This window comes from Perca flavescens, chromosome 2 (genome assembly GCF_004354835.1).
Source record: "Perca flavescens isolate YP-PL-M2 chromosome 2, PFLA_1.0, whole genome shotgun sequence".
Lineage (NCBI taxonomy): Eukaryota > Metazoa > Chordata > Actinopteri > Perciformes > Percidae > Perca > Perca flavescens.
The window spans coordinates 897025-914455 of NC_041332.1; the positions used below are offsets into that span (position 1 = coordinate 897025).

The window sequence follows — 17431 nt, forward strand, 5'->3', positions numbered from 1 at the left end:
GTTTACAAATGAGCTTACTTTAACTTAAAAGGTAACTTAGTTTTCTTTCAACTTCCCATGTTTTTTTCTTGGTTCATCTTTCCACTGTTCCAACAATCACCACTCTGGTTTGGTTGAAATAAACCCTTAATTCACCAATTTACATGTGGAGATATGCTGGCTCTATACACGCTAAAAGTCCTGATTATTTACATGGAGTCTGGTGGAGATATGCTGGCTCTATACACGCTAAAAGTCCTGATTATTTACACAGAGTCTGGTGGAGATGTGCTGGCTCTATACACACTAAAAGTCCTGATTATTTACATGGAGTCTGGTGGAGTTTGGTGACGGTGATTTCGGGGCTTTTTGATGTTAAACTAAAAGGATCTTACTCTTTAACTAAAAGGTCTATCTCTGTAGGGATCCATCCCATAATGTTGTCAGACTCTTAGAATAATAATCTGAGTCTGTCAGCAGTAACAACAGAACTTGTAGTGGACTCTAACTGATGCTGAACATTAGTCCTGTATGGTTACATTACAGCTCAGTTCACAGCTGCTGGTTACAGAGTTCTGGCTCAATACTGGACACATTTAAAAGATCGTTCCTATCAGACACTTAGACACACAAACAAAGTTACCCTTTAAGTTTAGTAACTGTAACCTCTTTCTGTCAGCTGCTTGCTGTGCACTCTGCTGCTGCTGACAGTAGGGATTGTGTATCAAGACAATCCCATTTTGCAACAATACAAATGAAGTGAGATGAACAAACAGAGAAATGTATCTTTTTAGATATAACATGTTGACAAAGTTTATTTTTGGGGACATCATATGAAACTGGAAAAAAAGTAATAAATTGCCATGTATGTATGTTTAAAAACCCAATAATATCGTATCGTGACATAAGTATCGTGATGATATCGTATTTTGAGGCCTCTGGGGATTCCCACCCCTAGCTGACAGATGGCAGAGATGTTTAAAAATAAAATGAGGCATTCGAATACTGATTTGGATTACCATGGCAACGTACCTGTGAACTCCAGAGCACACACCCCTCTGCTGTGGTGTCCCTTCAGCAGCGACAGACACTTCAGAGTCTGGATGTCCCAGACGTGGACGGCCGGGTCTCTGCCAACCTGAACACACAGACAGCCGATTAGAGTCACTCTCACGCAGTCTGATGCCAACACGCTGCGCTCTGATTGGCTGGGGGGGGAGGGCGTACCTGAGCGGAGGCCACGTAGTCTTTGAGCGGGTGCACGGTGAGGCTGAGGATGTCGTCGTCGTGGCCGAGATAAAACCTCTGACTGTGCTGCAGGCGGCTGTAGACGACGGCCACGGCCGCCACGTGGTACACCACCTCGCCGCTCTGACTGTAGAACAGGTTGTTCCGGCAGTCAAAGCCCCGGTACCTGCAGGAAACAGGAAGCAAGACCGCCACAATAAAGGTCACTTCATACAGAAAAACAGAGTCCTGCAGCAGGAGCCCGTCGGAGGACGTTGCTGCTTTGTTTTTGTTTTTTTAGCTCCGATAGTTTTGGAGAAAGATTGGGGTCTGTTTTTACCCATGAACAAACTGCAGACGAAGCCCCTCCTCCGGAGCTTTCTGACGCTTCAGGGAACCAATCAGCTTCTTCCTGAGCTGAGGAAGGTCCTCCTTGTACACCTGCAGAGAGAGAGAGACAGGATAGTCAGAAAGACAGGCAGGCAGGCAGGCAGGCAGGCAGGCAGGCAGACAGACCTGGCGTTCGTAGCTGGTCTGAGCTTCCTGTTCGATGTCCGAGTCGAGCTCCGGGACGTCCGACACGTCTGAGTCCGACTCGCCGCTGTTGGAGTCGGCGTAACCCTCTGAACCAACAGGGAAACATCTCGTTAATACTACTTTCAATTTGACTGAAAATCTTTATCTAAAAATCACAAAACTGAGGAAATATATCTGCATGAAAGTGACACATTGTTTAATAGTTTCCATTTTTCCGACATTTTTGTCAACTATTAAATACATTTTCAATTATTCTGATAATCCATTAATCAGTTTGATTTGATTTTTTTTATGATAAAACAGGTAAACTAGTGTGATATCAGCGTGTTAAATGTGAATATGTTCTAGTTTCTTCGCTCCTCTGGGACAGGAAACTGAAGATCTTAGAGTTGTGGACAAAACGAGACATTTGAGGATGTCATCTTGGGCTTTGGGACACTGATCCACATTTTAGAGACAGAATAACTCATCCATTAATCCACCGTGAAGATAATCGTTATAATTGCAGCCAGAAGTAGTAACCCTCTTCGTTACCTTGGAGGAGGGGCTCCAGGACGCCGTTCATGACGCCCTCGGGCAGGAAGCGCCACTGGAAGACGGCGTGGTCGGCGCCACCGGTGCTGACGACCCACTGCAGGTCGTTGGACCAGCGGACGTTGGTCACATGGGCGGAGTGGCCGATGTACTTCTTAAACTTGGCTCCTGTTGGAGGAAGAAGACGCAGAGAGTTTACAGACGCAGTTTGGTCTGACAGCTGCGAGAAACTAGCCTAGAAATCTAGACTCCACCTAGTGGCAGCAAATTTATTTGGTCAGGCCAATCACATTGTGTATAGAGTCGGTGGGCGGGGCTTATGGCTGCTGCAGCTGGGAACAGCGGAAGACTTCTGGAAGACTTGGAGTTCAGCTTTTCTTTGATAAAAGAACAAAGAACGGCACAGAAATCATTCTTAAAAAAGGAAGATGTGTTCGGAGTTCTGCCGACCGGATACGGCAAAAGTTTAATCTATCAACTAGCTCCGCTACCTTCTTCGTTGCTCTGCCTGGTTGGAGCGCTATCCTATTACGTGCAGAGGGAATTTGAAAGACAACAGTTTATCCCGCCCCTCGGATCGAGCTCCGTCAATGGTGAGTTCCCAGACCAGACATCTGGATGTGGGTCTGGCTTGTCAGGCTAGCGAGAAACAACTCTGCTACAACATTTGATCAAATCTGAATCCTTTAGAAACCCTTATCCAATCTATTTGGCTTCAGCTGACAACATTTGACAAACATTTAACATTGTGAATCGGGTTAAGTACCGAAACCAGTTTGAATGACGATGCAGATTTTAGATAGATACTGACATCTGACTGCTCTAGCTTTTCCAATATTTTAGACACAGATATGGTGATAATAACGGTTCAAAATGATGTGAAAAAGAGACGCAAACCAAATACAAAGAGGCACAAAATATATGGGGAAACTGCTTTTTAATAAAACAAAAAACAATTCTTGAGGAAGGACATCTAAACCCGCCCGACAAATATGCCCAGGACACACGGGGACGATAATCGTCCGTCTGACAGTCTGGCGAGGTCAGTGACTCGAGTCTGTTCGGTGTGTCCCGTGCCGTCGTCAGTCTGGGGGGCTGTCGCCGTTCATTTTAGCCGACCTGACATGTTCGGTCGCCGGCAGGGCAGTTGGGACTCACCCGGAAATGGCGAGCGGGATGAGGTGACTAGTCTCTCAAAATCAGATGAAAATCTTTTAAACTGACCTTTGTTGATCTGAAATGAAGACAGATTCATCAACTGCATGGCCTATTTCTCTCTTAAAATTTTTCAGAAACACGTTTCAGTGAACTATTTTTGTACAATATGAGATTTGTATTCTGAACGGCCGCCATGACAGTCTGGCTTTGAATTTCCGGAGAAAACAAACCCATGTCACGCATTCGTCCAATCAGCTGCTGGTTGTCATTTCTTGGGCAACAATACAGAGTAGCGCCGCCTGCTGCCGTGTGTGTGTGTGTGTGTGTGTGTGTCGGTCGGAGCTCCCCTCTGTGTCAATATGCAGAGAGGACAGATAAGCTGGCGCTTATGCAGTCAGACACTTTTGGAACCGAAATTTGGCACCGAAAGATAAATAATATTTCGATACTCATAGGATGGGAGTATGGTATTTTTGATACCATAAAAGTATCGACGTTCGGTACCCAGCCCTATTTGGAAGTTCCCTGAGAGGTTGCAGACCGACCTTTCTTGAGGCAGGGGAAGCGGAAGAGTTTGACGAGGCCAAGGTCGTCCCCGGTCACTAGCGCCGCGCTGCTGTAGTTGGCGTCCACAGAGTTCACATTGGTGGCGTTGGAGTATTTGGGCCAGATGCCGTTCACCTCCGAGCCGATGACGCCGGTCCACGTCATCCAGTGGATCCCCTTCGCCTCCTCTTTAGGAACCAGCTTCCCCGCTGCAGGACAGAGTAAACAGGACACAGGAGTCAGGAGTCAGGACACAGGACACAGGGCACAGGAGTCAGGGCACAGGAGTCAGGGCACAGGACACAGGAGTCAGGACACAGGACACAGGAGTCAGGAGTCACGACACAAGACACAGGAGTCAGGACACAGGACTAAGGACACAGGGCAAAGGACACAGGACACAGGAGTCATGAGTCAGGACACAGGACTAAGGACACAGGGCAAAGGACACAGGAGTCAGGAGTCAGGAGTCAGGACACAGGACTAAGGACACAGGGCAAAGGACACAGGACACAGGGAAAAGGGAAAAGGGCAAAGGACACAGGACTAAGGACACAGGGCAAAGGACACAGGACACAGGAGTCAGGAGTCAGGAGTCAGGACACAGGGCAAAGGACACAGGACACAGGGCACAGGGCAAAGGACACAGGACTAAGGACACAGGGCAAAGGACACAGGAGTCAGGAGTCAGGACACAGGACTAAGGACACAGGACTAAGGACACAGGGCAAAGGACACAGGACACAGGGCAAAGGGCAAAAGGCAAGGGGGAAAAGTAGCAGAAGATATTCCTTTTTAAACCAAAACTGGCAGTGGAAATGTAGCCTTATACAGGGTCCCTCCAGGATTCTCAGAGTTAGTCCTTTTTTTTCACATCGCTTATGAAAGCCATCACAATTATTATTGGCTTTTAAAGAAACTTGGGACGCTCAGCTGCCGTTACATGTTACACACCTCTGAGTGATTTGGTACCTGGCATCCTGTAGAAGAGGCGCTCTCCGACGCCGTCGTTGGTCTGCAGGAAGCGGCTGTCCACCGACCAGTCCAGGTGGGTGATGAAGGACGCCGAGCGGCTGCACTCGCCCACCTTCTTGTAGCGCTGGCCGACAGCGTAGACGTCCACCAGCCCGTCGTTTGACCCGACCGCCAGGAAGGAACCGTCCGGGGAAAACTTCAGCTCGTGGATTACCTCCTTCCTGTCCTTGATGTGCACCACCTCCGTCATGTCCCTGGAGAAAAATCTTTGTTACCTCAAGTTCCTCAAGTTTGTTCACATTTTTCAATGTTTTAGGGGCTATTCTGCTCTTTCTGTGTACAGGTTAGTTTAGCAGATATCTAACATTAGACCCTTGAAGTAAAGACCCAGGAAACCAGAGTAGAGTGTAAGGCTTTTAGTTATCTTTCCATTTTTTGTAAAAAGATTTAGACCTTCAAAGGGTGGGTTTGGGTTTGGTGATACGAGATTTCGGGGCTGTTTGATGTTAAACTAAAAGGATCTTACTCTTTAACTAAAAGGTCTATCTATGTAGGGATCCATCCCATAATGTTGTCAGACTCTTAGAATAATAATCTGAGTCTGTCAGCAGCAACAACAGAACTTGTAGTGGACTCTAACTGCTGCTGAACATTAGTCCTGTAGGGTTACATTACAGCTCAGTTCTGGTTTAGTACTGGACCAGTTCCACAGATTGTTGTTCCTTCAGACACTCAGACACAGAAACATGGAGACAGAGAGTCCAGGTTGACTACTTTTTAATGATCAGCACTATTGTTTGGTTCGCTATAAGTGAGGTCACCTGACGCGCAGCACGGTGAAGGATCCGTCCTTCATGCCCAGAGCAAGTTGAGAGCCATCGTTGTTGAAGGAAACACTGCGGACTGACTCCTCCATATTACAGCGAGCCAGCAGAGTGTGGTCAGGGAGACTCCACAGCCTGAGAGACAGACAGGCAGGCAGGCAGACAGACGGATAGACACAGACATATTTTCAGATTGTGAAAGTATCTTATATATTATATTAAATACCATCTAAAACCTAGCACAGTCGTTTCTTTTGCTTTTTTCGCCGTTTTTATCGTCTCGTCATAAAAAAATCACTTGAACTGATTAATCAATTATCAAATGAGTTGCCGATTAATTTAGTAAAGAATTAATCTTAGCAGTAAGTGTGTCTTGGACTGACCTGACGGAGCGGTCATCGCTCCCGGTGACTGCGACGGGCTGTTTGGGGTGCAGGTCGAGCGCCCACAGCTCCCCCTCACTGTGACCCTGCATCAGCAGAACCGGTTTGTCTCGGTCTCGCACCATGACCTCGAAGATCTCACTGTCCTGCGTCCCCGCCAGGATCCGGTCCGCTTTCCAGCAAACACTGCGGATCGACACACCTGAAACAGAAAACACAAACTGACTGAACGCACACTGGATCAACAGTCAGAGAGGAAACGTCTACCTTCACATGTGTCCGATTTGGTTGTGTAGAAGATAATGAATTACCCAACAGATTTTAGTCTCTTCTTATATGTATATTTTATGTATATGTTTTTATTTAAAGGTCCCATGGCATGAAAATTTAACTTTATGAGGTTTTTTAACATTAATATGAGTTCCCCCAGCCTGCCTATGGTCCCCCAGTGGCTAGAAATGGTGATAGGTGTAAACCGAGCCCTGGGTATCCTACTCTGCCTTTGAGAAAGTGAAAGCTCAGATGGACCAATCAGGACTCTTCTCCTTATGAGGTCATAAGGGGAAAGGTTACCTCCCCTTCATCTGCTTTGCCCGCCCAGAGAATTTGGCCCACCCATGAGGGAGAGAGAGAGACATCATGGCTTTCAAACGAGGAAAGTGGCAGTTGGTCAAGGTCACGCCCCCACCCTCTACCTTGCCCCCCCTCTCTCCTCCTCAATACCTACAGACTCAGAAATGGCACATCCTAAGGAAAGCTTATTGTGGGACTGGCTCTAGTGGCTGTAGTTCTGCACCAACGCTGAATTTCGTGAAAGAGACTTCAGATACAGTATTAGGGGACCACTAAGGTCTATATAAAAGAGACTTCAGATACAGTATTAGGGGACCACTAAGGTCTATATAAAAGAGACTTCAGATACAGTATTAGGGGACCACTAAGGTCTATATAAAAGAGACTTCAGATACAGTATTAGGGGACCACTAAGGCCTATATAAAAGAGATTTCAGATACAATATTAGGGGACCACTAAGGTCTATATAAAAGAGACTTCAGATACAGTATTAGGGGACCACTAAGGTCTATATAAAAGAGACTTCAGATACAGTATTAGGGGACCACTAAGGTCTATATAAAAGAGACTTCAGATACAGTATTAGGGGACCACTAAGGTCTATATAAAAGAGACTTCAGATACAGTATTAGGGGACCACTAAGGTCTATATAAAAGAGACTTCAGATACAGTATTAGGGGACCACTAAGGTCTATATAAAAGAGACTTCAGATACAGTATTAGGGGACCACTAAGGCCTATATAAAAGACACTATATAAATGCATCCAAAGAGCACCATGTCATGGGACCTTAAATAGTTCACAACTGTTTGATTCATTTTGCAGCTCTACTGGAAGCAAGAGCTGCAAGTGTAGCGGCAAGAATGTGATCCCTCACTGGCTTCCCAGCAATTCAACAAAGCTAATTGTTTACTGAATCAAAAAGCCATGACAATAATAACAGATTTAATTCTGACCTTTGTATCCCGTCTCGGCCTCTCGCAGGTCGATCTTGGTGATGGGTTTGAAGTCGACGTCCCACAGTCTGATGCAGCCGTCTCGTCCTCCTGTGGCGAATCCTTCCTCGCAGGCGTGCATGCTGAAGATCCCGGCCTGAACAACACGTCACAAACAAACAACAATGTCCAATCAGTCCTGCTGCTTACGCCGCCCGCCAAGTCGGAAACTGCATTCAGGATCTCTAATCTGAAACTCATATATTATTTTGTTGTTAACACTGTGACATTAGCAACCGAAAAACACCTGGGATCCACTTTTCGTTTCGTGCATTTCAGAATTTATTTCTTATTACTTTATTCTGACACTTTATGTGACCTTCAGATTTTTTTAAAGTGTGTATATTCCTTCTTAATGACAATTTATTCATGTATTATGTTTTATGTCTTTCAACAGGGCTGAATTATTTAAAAAAATATGTTCTCATTGCAGATTGACTCTTTCTGTTGTTGATCAAAATCAAACAATCAGAATCAGAAAAGGGTTTATTGCCACACTCATCTTACATGGAATTTGCCTTGCTGTTTGGTGCATACATAAATAAACATATTGAACATTAATATGAAATAAACTATAAATACAGAAACAAATATATATATATAAAATAGCAGTTTAGCATAGAAAAGGAACCGTGTGTACCCCATGTGCAGCCTGTACAGTCCTGATCAGAGTGATTCCTCTCCACACGTACACGTCTCCGTTCAGAGCTCCGGAGTACGTCAGCTCGTCCTTGGCTGCAGAAACACACAGGATGGTCTGTAGGTCGCCCGTCTTCCCAAAGATCCCTCGCTTAGGAGTCAGAGCGTTCCCACACAGAGTCCAGAACTACGGACACAGTTCATTGTTTTTGGGTCATATCAGACATCTCGCGAACAAATGTATTTTTATACTTTATATCTGAATCAAGCACTTGAAACAACAACTCTTCAGGTAGTAAATGATGAACTTGATTTAAATCTGTCTCACCTTGATGTGTTTGACTCCACAGCTGACCAGACGGCTGGACTGAAAAGGATCCCAGGCCACATCAAAGATCTGCACAACAGAAAGGAAAGGAATCAACTTCATTTCTGGAGCACGTTTCAAAACCAGAGTATCCAAAGTTCCCAGACTCCGTAGAGTTCCCAGAGTCCCTATAGTTCCCAGACTCCCTATAGTTCCCAGAGACCCTATAGTTCCCAGACTCCCTATAGTTCCCAGAGTCCCTATAGTTCCCAGAGTCCCTATAGTTCCCAGAGACCCTATAGTTCCCAGAGACCCTATAGTTCCCAGAGTCCCTATAGTTCCCAGAGTCCCTATAGTTCCCAGAGTCCCTATAGTTCCCAGAGAACCTATAGTTCCCAGAGTCCCTATAGTTCCCAGACTCCCTATAGTTCCCAGAGACCCTATAGTTCCCAGACTCCGTAGAGTTCCCAGAGTCCCTATAGTTCCCAGAGACCCTATAGTGCCCAGACTCCCTATAGTTCCCAGAGTCCCTATAGTTCCCAGAGTCCCTATAGTTCCCAGAGAACCTATAGTTCCCAGAGTCCCTATAGTTCCCAGACTCCCTATAGTTCCCAGAGACCCTATAGTTCCCAGAGTCCCTATGGTCCCCAGAGTCCCTATAGTTCCCAGAGACCCTATAGTGCCCAGACTCCCTATAGTTCCCAGACTCCCTATAGTCCCCAGAGTCCCTATAGTCCCCAGAGTCCCTATAGTTCCCAGAGACCCTATAGTGCCCAGACTCCCTATAGTTCCCAGACTCCCTATAGTCCCCAGAGTCCCTATAGTTCCCAGAGTCTCTATGGTCCCCAGAGTCCCTATCGTTCCCAGAGTCCATATAGTTCCCAAATTTCCCAGAATCCCTATAGTTCCCAGAGTTCCCAGAGTCCCTAAAGTTCCCAGAGTCCCTATAGTTCCCAAAGTTCCCAGAGTCCCTATAGTTCCCAGAGTCCCTAAAGTTCCCAGAGTCCCTATAGTTCCCAAAGTTCCCAGAGTTCCCAGAGTCCCTATAGATCCCAGAGTCCCTAAAGTTCCCCGAGTCCTGCTCTGAAATTTAAAGCATTAACTGGACTAAAAGCTAAAAAAAAAACTAAAGTAAGATAAGATCTAAAAGAAAAAAAACTTAAAAGATATTAAGCATAAGCAAAACATAAAAAATTATTATAAAGCAAAGCATTCAGGGAAGGTTGAACGCTTGCACATGAAGAGTCAGCGTGAATGAACGAAGAGCCGTACTCTGTCTGAGTGTCCTGTTGCCGTGGCGAGGACTCGTCCTCTCCTCCAATCCCAAACACACAGAGTGTTCTTGGCGTCCAGACCGACCGACACCAGACGCTACGAAAACAAACACATGAGAGTTGAGTAAGATCCATTTTATGTTTTTTATAACTTGTATTTATCAAGTGTAGGACACGGACATAAAGTGCATACAGGAATACAATGTCTTTTCTTTTTTATGAACTTAAATGAACAACATCCCCCCCTCCCCCTCCCTAGACCCATGGTCCTCTTATACGTTTAAAACAATGGTTCCCAACCTGGGGTCCGGGCACCCCAAAGGGGGGCGGCAAAGATCACAGGGGGGTGCAAGTCTTTATCTGGTTTGAGGTTGAGGTAAAAAAAAATATTTCCACGTTAAACAAATTATGATAATACACTAGAATATATAACGTGTACAAAAGTCTGTATGAAAACTATAGATTTTGTTGTATCCTCGTCTTTTCTGCCACCACGGCATCACTATTTTATGAATGAAACATAATAGTGCTGATAACTCCTCTGTATCAAAAAAAAGGTAAGGCTCTATCTCGAGAGTTACCTCAACTTAGGTTTCGGGGGGGGCTCAGCTTTTCTTAGACATGAGTAGGGGGGCGCCAAGGAAAAAAGGTTGGAAACCACTGGTTTAAAGTATATCATGAATAAGTAAATAAAATTACATATATGTGAAATAATTAAAACAACAACAAACACCTACATACACTTATATACACCTATACCTACGCAGTAATAATTAAAAATACCAATGTAAGGTGCTAGTGCTGATCCTTAAATGTACATAGTAAGTATCAATCAATGGCTGCTTACTCCTCAGTCATCAAAGCAAGTTATTAGTTGTTATCTGTTATGTTGTTATGCTGTTATGTTTTAGGGTGAACAAGATCCATTTAGTTTTACTTTGTTTACTGATCCAGAGGTAAACAAACACGTAGCTCCACCAACCACCAACATTCGGACCACAGGATTGGACGATGATATCAGTCGTAGTAACGTCAGTATGTAGAACATTTTTATATATTGGAGTTCCTCAAGGCAGCATCCTGGGGCCTCAAGTGTTCCCAACATTAGAGTTCATATGTGTAACAATTATTTGCATTATCAATTAATCTATTGTTTACTTTCTAGTCCAAACTTTGAAAGTTTTGAGAAAAAAAGTCTAAATATTTTGAGTTAACAGTCAGTTGGGTGTACAGACAACTATCCCTGGAATACTGTGGTACTGAAGAGAAGAAATTAAGAACTGAAATCAAGAACATGGAGGATGTGACATCATCACAAGGGGGTGTGGCCTGACCTGTCCGTCCGAGTCGAAGGCCAAACAGGCCACTCCGTGTGTGTGGACGTCCCTCAGGATGGACACAGTCTGCATGGCGTACGTGTCCCAGACACAGATGAACGGGTCTTTACCCACCTGACCTGTCGCCACCTGGATCTTATCTGGATGGATCGCCAGACTGAGAGACAGGCAGGGAGACAGGCAGGGAGACAGGGAGAGAGACAGGGAGAGAGAGAGTGAGAGAAACAGACAGACAGACAGGAAGAGAGAGAGACAGACAGAAAGGGAGAGAGAGAGTGAGAGAAACAGACAACCAGACAGGAAGAGAGAGAGACAGACAGACAGGGAGAGAGAGAGTGAGAGAAACAGATAGACAGACAGGAAGAGAGAGAGACAGACAGACAGGGAGAGAGAGAGTGAGAGAAACAGATAGACAGACAGGAAGAGAGAGAGACAGACAGACAGGGAGAGAGAGAGACAGACAGGGAGAGAGACAGACAGACAGACAGAGAGAGAGAGAGAGAGACAGACAGGGAGAGAGAGAGAGAGAGAGAGAGAGAAAACAGACAGACAGACAGGGAGAGAGAGAGACAGACAGACAGGGAGAGAGAGAGACAGACAGGGAGAGAGACAGACAGGGAGAGAGAGAGACAGACAGGGAGAGATTTCATTTCATTTTCATTTCATTTTATTTATATAGCACTAGTAAACACAACAGAAGTTGACCACTGTGCTTCACATAACAAAAGTCAGATAAGAAAATAGAATAAAACATCCTTCAGACAACAAAAAGACAAAGATAAAAAATTAAAATGTAAAGAAATGCACGCTCCAAGAGATAAAACTTTAGTTTGAGCTTAAACTCGTATAAGGAGGACAGCGATGTCAAGGAGACGGGGAGGCTATTCCAGCCTAGGACCAACAACAGCGAAAGCTCGGTCCCCGTAAGATAGAGAGACAGACACAGAGAGAGAGAGACACAGAGAGATAGAGAGAGAGACAGACAGACGGGGAGACATGCAGGGAGACAGGGAGAGAGACAGACAGGGAGAGAGAGACAGACAGACAGACAGGAAGACAGACAGGGAGAGATAGAGAGCGCGAGAGAGAGAGAGAGAGATAGAGAGAGACAGATGGGGAGACAGGGAGAGAGGCAGACACAGTTACTAAAGTAACTAGTAACTAAAGCTGGAACAGATGAATGTAGTTGAGTAACTAAAGTAACTAGTAACTAAAGTAACTAGTAACTAAAGCTGTAACAGATGAATGTAGCGGAGTAACTAAAGTAACTAGTAACTAAAGCTGTAACAGATGAATGTAGTGGAGTAACTACAGTAACTAGTAACTAAAGCTGTAACAGATGAATGTAGCGGAGTAACTAAAGTAACTAGTAACTAAAGCTGGAACAGATGAATGTAGTTGAGTAACTAAAGTAACTAGTAACTAAAGTAACTAGTAACTAAAGCTGTAACAGATGAATGTAGCGGAGTAACTAAAGTAACTAGTAACTAAAGCTGTAACAGATGAATGTAGTTGAGTAACTAAAGTAACTAGTAACTAAAGCTGTAACAGATGAATGTAGTGGAGTAACTACAGTAACTAGTAACTAAAGCTGTAACAGATGAATGTAGCGGAGTAACTAAAGTAACTAGTAACTAAAGCTGGAACAGATGAATGTAGTGGAGTAACTAAAGTAACTAAAGTTACTAAAGCTGTAACAGATGAATGTAGAGGAGTAACTAAAGTAACTAGTAACTAAAGCTGGAACAGATGAATGTAGTGGAGTAACTAAAGTAACTAAAGTAACTAAAGCTGTAACAGATGAATGTAGAGGAGTAACTAAAGTAACTAGTAACTAAAGCTGGAACAGATGAATGTAGCGGAGTAACTAAAGTAACTAGTAACTAAAGCTGGAACAGATGAATGTAGCGGAGTAACTAAAGTAACTAGTAACTAAAGCTGTAACAGATGAATGTAGCGGAGTAACTAAAGTAACTAGTAACTAAAGTAACTAGTAACTAAAGCTGTAACAGATGAATGTAGCGGAGTAACTAAAGTAACTAGTAACTAAAGCTGGAACAGATGAATGTAGCAGAGTAACTAAAGTAACTAGTAACTAAAGCTGGAACAGATGAATGTAGCGGAGTAACTAAAGTAACTAGTAACTAAAAGCTGGAACAGATGAATGTAGCGGAGTAACTAAAGTAACTAGTAACTAAAGCTGTAACAGATGAATGCAGTGGAGTAACTAAAGTAACTAGTAACTAAAGCTGTAACAGATGAATGTAGCGGAGTAACTAAAGTAACTAGTAACTAAAGCTGGAACAGATGAATGTAGCGGAGTAACTAAAGTAACTAGTAACTAAAGCTGTAACAGATGAATGCAGTGGAGTAACTAAAGTAACTAGTAACTAAAGCTGGAACAGATGAATGTAGCAGAGTAACTAAAGTAACTAGTAACTAAAGCTGGAACAGATGAATGTAGCGGAGTAACTAAAGTAACTAGTAACTAAAGCTGTAACAGATGAATGCAGTGGAGTAACTAAAGTAACTAGTAACTAAAGCTGGAACAGATGAATGTAGCAGAGTAACTAAAGTAACTAGTAACTAAAGCTGGAACAGATGAATGTAGCGGAGTAACTAAAGTAACTAGTAACTAAAGCTGTAACAGATGAATGTAGCGGAGTAACTAAAGTAACTAAAGTAACTAAAGCTGGAACAGATGAATGTAGCGGAGTAACTAAAGTAACTAAAGTAACTAAAGCTGTAACAGATGAATGTAGCGGAGTAACTAAAGTAACTAGTAACTAAAGCTGTAACAGATGAATGTAGTGGAGTAACTAAAGTAACTAGTAACTAAAGCTGTAACAGATGAATGTAGTGAAGTAGTCCAGTATTTCTCTCTGAAATGTAGCGGAGTAGAAGTAGAAAGTAACATGAAAAGAAAAGACTCAAGTAAAGTACAAGTACCTCAGCATGTGGACTGAAGGAGAGTACTGGAGTACATGTACTTAGTTACTTTCCACCACTGACCACATGTGTGTCCCTGTCAGTTTTAAAAGCTCTGATTTAAAACTAGAGGACAGAATGAACCAGTGGCCTCAGCAGCTTGTCCTCCGGCTGTCAGCTCCTTTCTGACTGCCCCCCCCACCTCTCGGCCAGCGGCGAGCTCGCCTCGTTTGGTGCTGAGCCAGGCGAACACGCTGCTGCTGCTGCTGCTGCTGCTGCTGCTGCTGCTGCTGCCAGTTAGTGTTGCGTTCAGGGACACCTCTGTACTCTGAGCTCCAAGCTTTTGGGGACATCATTTAATTTACGTATTACCGCACATTAGGGCTCCGGCACGCTACCTGTGTGGCGTGTCCGTTTTTTTTTTTTTAAATTAACTTTCTTATTGATTCCATTCAGCATTGTGCCATTAGCCTTTACATCTGACAGGCGTGTCCGTGTTTATTTGGGTTCCCATGGTAACAGGTTAGAGCGTGCACGCTGCCTGCCTGACGCGCACGGCTCAGAAAACGCGTGCAGCTACAAATAAAACCGACGCCTATTTTTCACGCGACACGCCAGCATGTTGGAAGCGTTTCCAGGCAACATAGAAGAGGAAAAGATGTTTATACGTCATTCAGACACAAATACATATTAATAAATGGCATGTTGATGTCTGAAAGTCTCGAGGTTTTGACATGAATGCAGATTTTAGAATTTAGCAAGATCTGTTGAACTCCTTTTTAAACTGCATTTCAATTGGATTCTGATAAAACAATAACATGGACTTTATTATCTCAGGAAAGGGAATTGAAATACAAAAATATATCGAAATATGTGCAAACAAAAAAATATTGACAAAATAAAGTTGAAGAACATGCTATTATTTCATTTTCTAATATGTCACCTGTCAATCCAGAAGGAAATATTCTGGAGCCTATTCTGCCGTCAATCCTGCCGTTGTCTTTGCTGTAATCAGATCAGAATATATTTATATACTTATGTTTATGGGAAACATCCATGTGTCCAGACGAGGCTAGCAGCAGCAGCAGCAGCGTCAGACACCTTCCTGGTGGGGAAGACGTAGAAAACACCACGCAGCCACGCAGGCAGTGTGAAGGAGCCCAAGTATTTGTCCCCAAATTGCATTTTCTTCAAACTATTATATATTTACAAATTAAAGCCAGCATGTGTCTGTCTGTGTGTGTGTCTGTGTTTGTTTGTGAGCTTCTGTGTGTGTGTGTCTGTGTGTGTGTGTGTCTGTGTGTGTGTCTGTGTTTGTATGTGAGCTTCTGTGTGTGTGTGTGTGTCTGTCTGTGTGTGTGTCTGTGTTTGTGTGTGAGCTTCTGTGTGTGTGTGTCTGTGTGTGTGTGTGTGTGCGAGCTCTTGTGTGTGTGTGTGTGTCTGTATATGTCTGTGTGTGTGTGTGTGTATGTGTCTGTGTGTGTGTGTGCGAGCTCTTCTTTGTGTGTGTGTGTCTGTGTGTGTGTGTGCAAGCTCTTGTGTGTGTGTGTGTGTATGTGTGTGTCTGTGTGTGTGTGTGACCACCCCCCCCCTCACCTGATGATGTCATCGTTGTGTCCCAGGTAGAACTTCTGCGTGTGCTCCCGGGTGTTGTAGACCACGCCCACGCCGGCCACGAAGTACACCACCTCCTTGCCCGCCGTGTAGTACAGGTTGTTCCGACACTGGTGACCACGGTAACCGTGGATCCACTCCAGCCTCAGCTGGCAGCGCGGCGCCGTCTTATCCGACATGGCCGCTCCAAACTCAAAACATTAACAATCCACAGAGTCCAAAATATCAAGGTCTGACGGGCCCAGGGCAGGGCAGGAGCATCTGTGTCCCGCTAAGGCTGCTGGGAGCTGGAGTCCATCACTATAGTCTCTTCAACTGAGCAACATCCAACTACACTTCCCATAATTCCAAGCTGCAGCCTCGCCGCTGCTAACGGTTGTTAGCCGAGCGTTTTAAACTGATTGCAGAGCAGCGAAAGTCTAAATGGAAAGTCTTAATGTCCCAGAAACTTTCAGTCTAAAACGTCCTAAAATGTCTTCCTGAAGGCGCGGACTGTCCCTTTAATTCTGCCGGGGTTACCTTTAAAGAGGACGGGATTGTTCAGGAAATACATCTCATTTTGTTTTCAGCATTCACACGAAAAGTCACCTGTCCCGAGTAAATTAATTCAACTTTATTTAAATATTTTAGAAACAAAGTACAGAGAAAAACTGTTTAAATGTGTTAAGAAGAGTTGTAATATTTCAGAGATATTTTAGTGTCGGTGGGCTCATCAGATATTAAAGTAAATATCTGAACACAAACAACCATATTAAATCATGTTAGCTGTAGAAAGCTCTCAGAAGTTTTTGCTGTTTCACAGAAACATTAATAACAAAAACCAAACAGATGATCTGAAATCTGATCCAGAAAGTCTTTGAATTGTTTCCGGTCTTTTATTTCATATTTCCTAAACTGTACAGTTTCCTCCACTGATGTTTTTATGACAGCTCCGTTTTTAATTGTTGCTGTTTTGTGAAGCCCATTTAAAAAGTGCTCTATAGATAAAGATTATTATTGTGTTTCTGCACAGCTGTATGTATAATGTGAATTAAAATGTGCTCCGAGCTTCTTTCAATGTGACAGCAGCTACAGGAGCCTGCAGGATCAGTTTTAATGTCGAGCTAACATTAAATGGCCCAAACCGGAACGTTCCCGGAATGTTTTCTGAAGGTTATAGCAGGAATATGCCGGAACACATGAGAGGAAGGTTTTAGTGTTTAGTGAGAAGGTCACTATACAGAATAAAGCCACATGTCCTGCAGTCACAATATTAAAAATAAAATCTACGTTCAGTTAACAATATAACGACAAAATAACGTAATTATAATTACATATAAACGAAGCTTCTGGAGGCTGAAATCTGAGGAAATCCCTCCGCCGTCTGTTCGCTGTTTCCAGTTAAAATCCGGAGATTACAGCGCCGATTTACAACCGTCAGTCCGCATCCAGAGGAACCAGCAGACAGCGACTGCACCTGCAGGCCGGCGGAGAGGCGCCTAAACCCGGCAGAAACCTGCGGCTGCCCCGCGGCTCACAAACAGCCCGGAAAAAACAGAAAAATGATGAGGTAAAGTCGGGATATTAACGGGAATCCCAGGGATCACCGACACCGTCAAA

General features: G+C 44.0%; 1 protein-coding gene across 2 annotated transcripts in view; it reads right to left on the reverse strand.

Annotated features, from left to right (window-relative positions):
- Positions 1-17431, reverse strand: part of eml6 (EMAP like 6) — a 46543-nt gene extending 29112 nt beyond the window's left edge. Inside the window, exons 1-16 of one of the 2 annotated variants that reach the window (XM_028590407.1) lie at positions 17146-17431; positions 15815-16351; positions 11288-11447; positions 9952-10050; positions 8701-8769; positions 8374-8559; positions 7695-7830; positions 6164-6365; positions 5778-5915; positions 4954-5210; positions 3981-4190; positions 2278-2445; positions 1723-1829; positions 1547-1647; positions 1207-1393; positions 1012-1117 (exon numbers count right to left, since the gene is read on the reverse strand). In XM_028590407.1, coding sequence (XP_028446208.1) covers positions 1012-1117; positions 1207-1393; positions 1547-1647; positions 1723-1829; positions 2278-2445; positions 3981-4190; positions 4954-5210; positions 5778-5915; positions 6164-6365; positions 7695-7830; positions 8374-8559; positions 8701-8769; positions 9952-10050; positions 11288-11447; positions 15815-16011 — 2323 coding nt within the window. In that variant the 5' untranslated portion in view covers positions 16012-16351; positions 17146-17431. Of the gene's footprint in view, positions 1-1011; positions 1118-1206; positions 1394-1546; positions 1648-1722; positions 1830-2277; positions 2446-3980; positions 4191-4953; positions 5211-5777; positions 5916-6163; positions 6366-7694; positions 7831-8373; positions 8560-8700; positions 8770-9951; positions 10051-11287; positions 11448-15814 lie in introns of both variants that reach the window. The other variant, XM_028590414.1, reaches the window with a different exon arrangement.